The sequence below is a fragment of the Epinephelus moara genome, chromosome 8 (genome assembly GCF_006386435.1).
Source record: "Epinephelus moara isolate mb chromosome 8, YSFRI_EMoa_1.0, whole genome shotgun sequence".
Taxonomy (NCBI): domain Eukaryota; kingdom Metazoa; phylum Chordata; class Actinopteri; order Perciformes; family Serranidae; genus Epinephelus; species Epinephelus moara.
Window position 1 is genome coordinate 23,216,382 of NC_065513.1, and position 9,442 is coordinate 23,225,823.

Genomic DNA, 9,442 nt, shown 5'->3' on the forward strand with positions numbered 1-9,442 from the left:
GCATGTCATTACCCCTCTCTCTCTCCCCCCTTCACACTTAACTGTCCTATCTATAAAGGTAAAACTATATATATATATATATATATATACATAAAGAATTAATATGTTAATCATGACAAAATTTCATGCAAATGTCTTTAAGGTCAAAAGTCAGCTTCACTGTGACATCATAATAACTTGCAAAAACACTTTTCTGGCCATTACTCAACGTCTTAACTTAGAAACATAGGGGGACATTTGGTCAGAAACTAAATGCATGACACTAATCTTGGGTGCCCATGTTGAAACTGTACTGATTGCATTGATCTTCTGTGCTGCAGATGTGTGTGAAGCATCAATGCTTTCACGGACATGGATTTAAACTGTACATGCTACTTGATATGTTCGCTGAGGCATGCAACCATAAAGCACAAATTCTAGTTTGGAATGTGCTGCAGGCATCAAATTCAGAATAGGTGTGTATTTCCAAAAGCAACTAAGTTTATTAGTTTGAAGATTAAATATCTTGCTACTGTACTGTACCATATTAAATTGAATATACGTAGGTCAAAAAGGATTTGCAAATCATTACATTCTTTTTTTTAAATTTATGTTTGAAAGTGTCCCAACTTTTTTTGAATTGGGGTTGTAAGAGAGTGAGAAAACTTTTAGCAGCAATAAATTAACATCTAAGGCAGAAATATCTTTCCCATGTGTATGATGTTTATCAGGGTGTAAACCTGCAATGCTTCAGTTTGGGTCAAATGTTGAGTGAATTCCCAAGTACAGAACTGTTATTTGTCTTTATTTATGTGCTCATGTCAGTATAGATTCTAATTCTGTGGGAGACACTGAATGGTCATAATAATATGCTCTGAATCTGAGACAGCATCACAACTGCTTTTGCAATTTTTTGCTCCCTCAAATTCATTGCAAAACACACCTAAAAATATTGCAACATGCACTGCAATTTCTTAGAAAAGCTGCCGTGAAATTAGGCATTTCAGGCCATAGCAATCAGAAAAAACAGCCCACAAAATCCTGGAAGAACTGTAAAAGTCCAGAATGCCAGTCTGTCTGTGTGTGGAGACTCCATGGATACCTGAAACAGCAGTCCCTTGTCCCCTCATTTTAAAGGCTCCAGCTTTGAAAGGAGAGGAGGAGGAGAAGGATGCAAAAGATGTGTGTGTGTGTGTGTGTGTGTGTGTGTGTGTGTGTGCGTGTGCGTGTGTGCGTGCGTGCGTGCGTGCGTGCGTGCGTGCGTGCGTGTGTGTGTGTACCATCTCTACATTATGCAGGCCAGTTCATACAGCCTCCCTTGCAGAGCTGAGTCTTTGTCACAAAGTGTGGACCACAACACTGATTTAACAGCGTCTACTATTGCAGTTTGTGCCCAGTCTAATATAGCTTGTTACTCCCTCTTGTTTCGCTCTGTGTGCTAGTGGAGCCTAACCGCAGTCAGGACCAGAAAATGTTTGTCACGATCCTGCTCGGAGGTCAGTAAAGTTCCTTGATATATTTATATTCTCGCTGCTTTAAAGGCGGAAAAAAAATTCAACCAAAGTTGCTATTGATGTAGAGTAGGATTAATCTTGATGTTTGAAGTTTGATTATTTTATTTTAGTTTACAGGAAAACATACATTATTTATGGTAGCAAATGGTTTCTTCGCCTCAGAAATCAATTTGATAGTGACCTGGTTTGCTATCTGAGCACAGGTAGAATAAAGTCGCATTATGAAATAATCAAACTACAAAGTTTAATGTGCAACAGATGTTACAAGATATTTTTCTTGACAGACGACAGGATGGAAATGCTCAATCCCAACTGCAGGCTGATAAACTTCATCCATCATTTAAAGGAGCGGTGTGGTCTTGATCGCAAAGGTACTGAAATACTCAAACATTTATAGAGGTTTGGATTTGCAGTAGTGGTAATGGCTGAAATGATCCATTAGTCACACTTTACTGGCCATTAAAATTCCTTTTATCCCTGTTGGGATCAATAGAGTGTAACATAATGCACCTGAAACACCAACTGTCCTTTTGTAGTCAGATATCTATGAAAATGTCTAAAACTTATTGTCAGTTCTATAGTACTCAGAACTTGAACAGTAGGTCTGGCCACATGTTTGTCAATTATTGACACAAAATTATTTAATGTTAATCTTAGCTAAATAAAATTGTTCCTGCAGAGTGTGTGGAGTTGATGGACAGTAGCAGTAGAGTGATGAACCTGGAGGGGAAGCAGCAAAGTGTGGCTCTGGCCAGCAGCGTGCTGGTAGAGAGACAAAACTACGTCCTCCTACGAGTATGCCGTGAGTCCATCTGACTCCACGTTTATATCTATATATCTATATCTTATCTCTATTTGAAGAAAAAAAAAAAGATTATCATGATTATAATTCTAGTTTTGCTAAGTGAATGTAAAAGTATGAATTTAGTTGAAGTATGTGAGTGTTTTTCCAATTAAGATGATATAATTACAGTATATACAGTATATTACATTTTTATTTTGGCAGATATTGTTGGTGTAGTTTAAACTCTGCTGTGCTGTTTGTGAAAGTATTCTATGGTAACATTTTGTTTATGGGGGAAATGCCTGACAAACGCTAAACTTGTCCAGCAGTTTTATTAGACATTAAAGTTTATGACTTTACTTCCCTTCAGGAGACAGTGATACTGGAGGTCGGAAATATGTGTCTCTCCTAAACAACTTCAGCCAGAGTCATCCTGAGTTAGCAGGTAACAATAACCATTGGCAGAGGAAAATAAACTTCACGACTGAAACTGAACAGAGCAGCGCTGATCAACCAGCAGACTAAAAGTAGCTCTCTGAGGCTTCCTGTTGGTCAAACTCATGTTTACAACTTGAATTCAACTCTGTTGTAGAGCTGCTGAGGAAACTGAATAACCCAGAGCAAGAGCGAGACAGAGAGATCAGAGGAGGACGGACACAGAGGAAGAGTCTTGCCAGCCAAAGCGGGAGCAAAAACATCTCTGCAAATAACAAGAGACGCCAAATCAAGTAGTTTCTGTACAACTTAAAACTTTAAAGCGAAATAAATTTGTGTCATATTTGCTGAAACGGTCCCTATACTAAAGTACATGAAATGCACAAGGAACTTACATCAAACTGCTCCAACCGCAAAGGTTTGGAAACAGCCAACCTCAGACGTCTGTAGAAATCTTGAGGGAGGTACTACAGGGAAGATTAATGTTTTTATAATATTTGGGCCTGACCACCTTGTATTCATTAGAATTTTTTTTGTAATGAAATCAGAAAAATCTGAAAAAAAATTCAGCTTTGAATATGTTTATGATCTCAATCAGTAAGCAAAGTCCTTTGACGTCACTGGGGATGCTGTCCCAAATTTAATGACGTCATTAAATTACAAGAACCAAGGTTATAAATAGGTCCACTGGCCCTGTTCCTCTACAGCCCTGAAGACAAATGGCCGTCCCCCAAGAGCTTGGGTCTGTCTGAGGTTTCTGCCTATTAGAGAAACATTTTTCCTTACCACCATCACCAAGTGCTTGCTCAAGGGGAAATTTTTCAGTCTGCGGCTGTGGACGATTTGCCTCCCCACTGACTGGCCTCCTCGCATGCTGTCCAAAGACAGATTGGGACCGCATGCCCTGATGCCCCTCACTGGAAGGATGGTTCCAGATGATTTGGGGCATCTCTCTCCACAGCCTGCAAATGGAGAAGCTCTGCCCACAACTCCCTTAGACCAACACGCCACCCCACTGGACCATCACCCAGACCACCCCCATGGAGACCTGATCACCCTCATCTTCCTCCACATCATGTCCCTCGAAGACATCCAGCTCAGCCTGCTCTGCTCTCACCTGAGAGGTCAGGCACTACACTAGACAACTCATACGTTGTCATTGTGTTTGTTTGACTTTTTCTTTTTTTACAGTAAACAAGTAAGGCTGTATAACATGTTATTAATCTCATATTAATGTACTGAAACCTCATATATAATTTGTTTTTACAACAAGAGACTAAGGAGTCTGTCTGATTTCAACAATGAATGTACCTTTTGTGCTTCAGACTGAATGAAACCTAAATCATTTGTTATTGTTTGTTGTGATGTCCAGGGTTTGATGTCCTCTGCTTTTGGCCTTAAAATCGGGCCTGCGTTCCAAATCGCATCCTTCTACTATATACTTTTAGTATATACTGCAGCTGCCCTTAAAAAGTATGTAGTGTAGTATGCAGTATGCATGCAGTATAGATACTATTGGGACACACTACATCCGCCATCACATCGCTCCCTGAACTCCGACCCTCTTGCTCACTTCCGCCGCCGTCCGTAGCGCCACATTTGAATATTTTGTTTTGTTGTACTTCGGAGATGCAGCAAATCTCCTCTCGTCGAGCTTGCCAGAGTTGTGCATACGACAAGATGTTTGTTGTTAAATATATTTACAGCTATGCAGCTGCTGGCACTATATTCTGTCTGCACGTGAAGCAGCCTTACATTCACATTACTTTTATTTGTAGTGTAATATACTTGCACATTCTTACTACATTACTTTATATGTATTTGACTTTTACTATTTATATATTTACTAGTCTATACTGCTCATACCTGGTCCATAGTGTATTCATATTTAGTCATATTCATTCATTATTTATACCACACTTACACCACTGCCTATACTGGTAGAATCTTCTATATTGTTGTCATACTTGAACCCTAACACTGATTATACTATAATCACAATAAAGTTGAATGTTGTAACTGTGTTCTTGCAAAACTGTATGATATGTGACAGTATATAATCAGATTATTGCAGTCCTAATATGTAGTGTCTTAGTATCTCAAATTAAATAAACCATGCAAAGGATTGTGGGTCAGAATGGCCAAAGAAGCATGTTGAGTAGAACATCCTGGTACTTTTGGCATACTGCATCTGACATACTATGTATTGGGACACACTAATTCTTTTTCTGGCATACTAAATAGTATGGTAGTATGGGTATTGGAACGCAGGGCGGGACTGCAAACTTCACCAAACAGGAGAGGCGAATATGTTTAGTTTCACAGAAACACCACCGCCAACTAGTGTGTTGGAGGTGTAACTGCAGAGTGACACAGACACACCACCGCACAAGTATAAATGCTCACAATGGCGTAGGCCAGGTGCCTAGGCTCTGCATAGAGCTGACGCACAATTAAGCAGATAAAATGAAGTGATGACATTTAATATCCAAAAGGTCAAAAGGTCAGCTTCACTTTGACATTATAATGTTATACATAAAAAACTTTTCTGTGTGTGAAGCATCATGTTTTCACAGACATTGATGTAAACTGTGCATGGAGACATACAACCATAAGGCAGTAATTCCAATTGCAATTATTTTATTATTACTAAAGTTAGGTGTTGGAACAGCTGGGGGTTCAATGCCAGGAGAAGCCGGGGGTCAGTAGATGCCCTGCTTAACCTGCTGAGCCCAGCTACTCCATTACCTAACCTGCATGTCATCGGGCGAACCGGAGCATCCCGGAGAAAACCCGACCTAACAAGTGGAGAACATGCAAACTCCACACGGAGAGACAGCAGCCAGATGGATTTGAGGCCAGGACTCTTTCTGTACGTGCGTTTGCACTCAGGGTTTTTGGTGCACAAATTGAAAATGCACACAGAAAAACCTGAGTGGAAAAGCAGAGAATTGACCTTTTGCTAAGCCACGCCCCTTTGTGATGTCCCAACAAGCCCACACTGTAACTAACTGCGCTCCCTGAAAAAATGATATCATGTTTTTGGAAAAATGACATCGTGATTCCAGAGAGAAGCAGACAGAGGGATCTACAAAATGTGCTTGAAGGATATATCCAGGATGTCAAACTGACTCAGCAGCAACAACACCTTAAAAATACAAAGATATTAGAAGCTAAAGCCAATCTGCGTCCGGGGACGGGACTTAGCAAAGGGTCAATTAGTGAGCACTGTAGGAGCCATCCATGGTGTCCGGTGTTAATTTGTCCTGTAGGGGTCACTGTGTTGTCGGAAACATTCACTTACGGACAGGTGTTGCTTGAGGCGGGAGCACTCTTCTGACGCGCAACTTCAAGTCAGGTGTAGACTTTGGAGTTGAGGGTGGAGGTGGGCGCGGCACCAATTTTCTCACACAAGGCTGGGTCGTTTTGGTGAGGGGAGGGAGGACGGGCACACGACCAGACCTGTCTTCAGACTGAGACGGGGTCCTGTCAGCAGAGAGAGGGAACCGAGTGTGCCTCGATAATTGCGGAGGCTCACTCTGGTGCTCTGCTTTGGGCTTGTGCCCAGCGTCCACCTTCATCTCACTCAGGCCCTCTGTGAGCTTTTTGTTTTCTTCCCTGGCATGCTGATAAGTCACCTCGTACTTGACTTTTTCGCCCTTTAATGCCATGAGCTGCTTCTTGAGCTCTCTGTTGTCCCACTGACTCTTCATCAGCTTCACCACCACGTTATCTGGACGCTGTGCCAACGCGAGCTTTAGCTCCTCGATCTCTTCGCGCTGTTTCACAACGAGTGCTGCTTGGCGCTGCACACGGCGCTCTTTCTGGTAGCACTGCCTGTATTTATACAGCAGAAAGGTGGAATCATAGACTTGCTTTCCACTCCTCGCTCTGTCTGTGATCAACACAATTTTCTGCCTAAGAAGCTTCTCGAAAGCCTCTCTCAGTCCATCAATCTCAGTCTCAGACTCCCTGTTGTGCAGCGTGAGGGACTCAACTTCCTCCCTGAGTGTTTTCACTGTCTGCTCTAAGGAGTCTTTTGCAGCCTTCTGGATAGTGATGGTATGTTGCTGCTGCGATACCTGGTGCGTAGAGAGCTGCAGCTCTCTTTCTAACCTCTCCTTCTCTGTCAGGATCACCCTGTATTTCTTCTCCTCCAGCTTAAGGTCCCGTTTCACATTGTCTTTATATCTGTCCTGCAACACCTGTGTGTTCTCCAGTTTCCTACTGACCTCTATCAGCTGGTTGCGCACAGAGTCACAATCCTTCTTGACCTGGTCCAGCTCTCTGCCCATTTTTTTCTGATCCAAAGTCCTGGCTTGGATCTCCTGCTGCTGTTTTTCAACTCTTGTAGTCAGCAGATCAATTTCTCTCTGGGCCCTGAACAGATTCTCATGGGTGTGGTCTCTCTCAGTCTTGAGAACGGTCATCTGGATTTTCATCTCAGTCTCCTCGTTCCTTTTATCTCTGATTTCAGTTTTGAGATCATTTATTTCCTGGTCCTGGTCCTTGATGCGTTGCATTGTTTCATCGGCATTCTTTTCAAGTTTTCTTTTGACTTTCTCGCCAATGTTTGCGTCACTTTGAAGCTTTGATATTAAGCTACTCTGTTTAAACGCTTCACTTTTGTGCAACTCAATTTCTAATTGCTGAGCATCTATAACTATCCTCATCTGATCCATCTGGCAGCTCATTTCTATTTGTACTGATTTAAGCTCATTTCTTTCGCTTACCAGGTTTTTAATTTGCCTTTTCAAGCAACTTATGTTATCCTGGTGAATTTGATTTTGGTCTTTCTGAATTTCAATTTCCTTTCTCAATTCTTCCGATTTTTGTTTCGCTTTATCAACAAATTCTTGACAAAGGAGCAGTTTTTTTACCTCTTCATTGTATGAATTACATCGAGCTTTCAGTTTCTTATACTTCTCCGTCATCTTGTCCCGTTTGGTGTCCTTCTCAATTAGCAGTTGTTTCTGCTGTTCAAGTCTTTTGGAGGCAGACATGTTTTGCCCCGTCAACACTGCTACATCGTGCTGCAGTGCCTGCACTTCCGAGGTCAGTTTCTTGTTGTCCGTCTCAATGTTACGAAACCTCCTCAGTTCATTTTCCTTGTGTTCTCTGAGGATCTTTTCAGCCGACAGTTGTTTTTCAGAGTCAGCCAAGGTCCCTTTCAAGTCCACAATTTGTTTTTCGAGCTCATTCTTTTCAGAACCCCACTGTGTATGGGCAGATTGAGATATCTGGAGCTCTTTATGCAATACGTCCAGCTCAGCGCTTTGCCCTCTGATAATAGCTTCTAGCTGAGCAATATCGTGCTCCGCTGAAGCGAGAGAAACAATCCTTTTCTGATGCTGTTTGTTTTGCTCCATTAAACTTTTCTCACGGTTAATGGCGACTTCCAGTTGCTCCTGTAGTTGAGCAATCCTACTTGCTTGAGGATCGGTGTTTCTTGCCCTATTCATTTTGACTGACGAAATTTCGCTCGTGTGTATGGTGCGACGGCGCGGGGAAGATTTGAACTAACGCGGTCAGATCAGAAAATATTATGGAGATTGGGTTGTACTTACAAACTTTTGAAGCTTTGATGTGAGGTGTCTTTGTGACATCACAGAACAAATTCCGTCACCCCGCCCCCTTTTGGCTACATTGTCATTACGTCACTTTGGAATCATAAGTCATCTGACATGTTTGTCAAAAATCTAGTTTTCATACATTATTATTCTGTGACAACTTATTAACACTGTGTGCGTGTTTTTTTGAAGTTCTATGCAGTTTTGGACTTTTTTATTTATAAAACAAAAAGGTTCTGTATCTCAAATCAAACTCTACCCTGGCTCCGTCAGGTTCTATCTGTGAGCCAATCAGCACTGAGAAAGCACACACAACAACCAATCAGGGTTGGCTTCTTTGTGATGCGACAGTGTCCTTTTCAGCCCTCTCTGCGGACTCAGAGCAGTGACTCAGCATTTTGTTTTGCGCGAACCCCTCTGAAGCGAGCCGGAGGTGGTGTGAGTGCGGTCCGTTTTATCTGCGCATTGTAAACGCAAAGCTCTCCGGGGCCGCTTTGCCTTTTGCCACTGTACTTTTGCCGTAGAGAGAGACCACACGCTACCTCAGCAGGACGCTTCAAAAACCCAAACACAACGGAACCATGGCAACAGTTAGCGACAGCACGACCGGTGGACGCCTCCTCCTCCAGTCTGCATGTTGAAATGTCCTTGAGCAAGATACTGAACCTCAAATTGCTCCCGATGGCTGTGTGAGTGTATTAAAAACTGAATAGCAGGTGGCATCATGTATGGTTGCCCTGGCCACCAGTGTATGAATGGGTGGGTGAATGAGCGCTTTGAGTGGTTGGATGACTAGTAAGGTGCTATACAAGTGCAGTCCATTTAGCCTACCATTTAATTTGGCCAGTCAAGGTGAGAGCACCTGAGCTGTTCAGAGGCTCATGGAGCACAGGTGTGTGTGTGTGTGTGTGTGTCTCATTCTTCATCTGTGAACACTCCTGTGCACATGCTCACCTGGTGAGCTGTTTTCAATAGATATTATTGTTAAGGCAGGGTAGAGGTGCAAACACACCCTGAGGTTTTTTTTAAGTGCTAACGTTGAAGTTGTATTTTTAATTGCAAAAATGACAATTAGAAAAGATGAACATGTGTTTGTTTATTTTATATGATATTTTATGCTGTTGTTTTATCTGTATTGTAGTAAATTGAACTTATTAACG

The 9,442-nt window shown here is 42.0% G+C and overlaps 1 protein-coding gene across 2 annotated transcripts; it reads left to right on the plus strand.

Annotated features, from left to right (window-relative positions):
- Window positions 1–1,342: 1,342 nt before the first annotated feature.
- On the plus strand, window positions 1,343–4,463 carry LOC126394413 (uncharacterized protein C22orf15). Of its 2 annotated transcripts, XM_050051219.1 has the most exons (5): window positions 1,343–1,475; window positions 1,778–1,864; window positions 2,173–2,295; window positions 2,648–2,722; window positions 2,870–4,463. In XM_050051219.1, the coding sequence occupies exons 1-5, from the start codon at window positions 1,451–1,453 to the stop codon at window positions 3,007–3,009; spliced, it is 450 nt and encodes a 149-aa protein (XP_049907176.1). In that variant the 5' UTR covers window positions 1,343–1,450; the 3' UTR covers window positions 3,010–4,463. The 2 variants fall into 2 exon arrangements, with proteins under 2 accessions (XP_049907176.1, XP_049907175.1); XM_050051218.1 differs by lacking the exon at window positions 1,343–1,475 and having other exon boundaries at window positions 1,674–1,864.
- Window positions 4,464–9,442: the final 4,979 nt, after the last annotated feature.

What these genes read in the sequence shown, in the direction of transcription:
- LOC126394413 (XM_050051218.1), top strand. Translation starts at nt 1,741, where the DNA reads ATGTGCAACAGATGTTACAAGATATTTTTCTTGACAGACGACAGGATG. An exon ending in CGTCCTCCTACGAGTATGCC is followed by an intron (nt 2,296 to 2,647) that starts GTGAGTCCATCT and finishes ACTTCCCTTCAG; the next exon opens with GAGACAGTGATACTGGAGGT. An exon ending in GAGTCATCCTGAGTTAGCAG is followed by an intron (nt 2,723 to 2,869) that starts GTAACAATAACC and finishes ACTCTGTTGTAG; the next exon opens with AGCTGCTGAGGAAACTGAAT.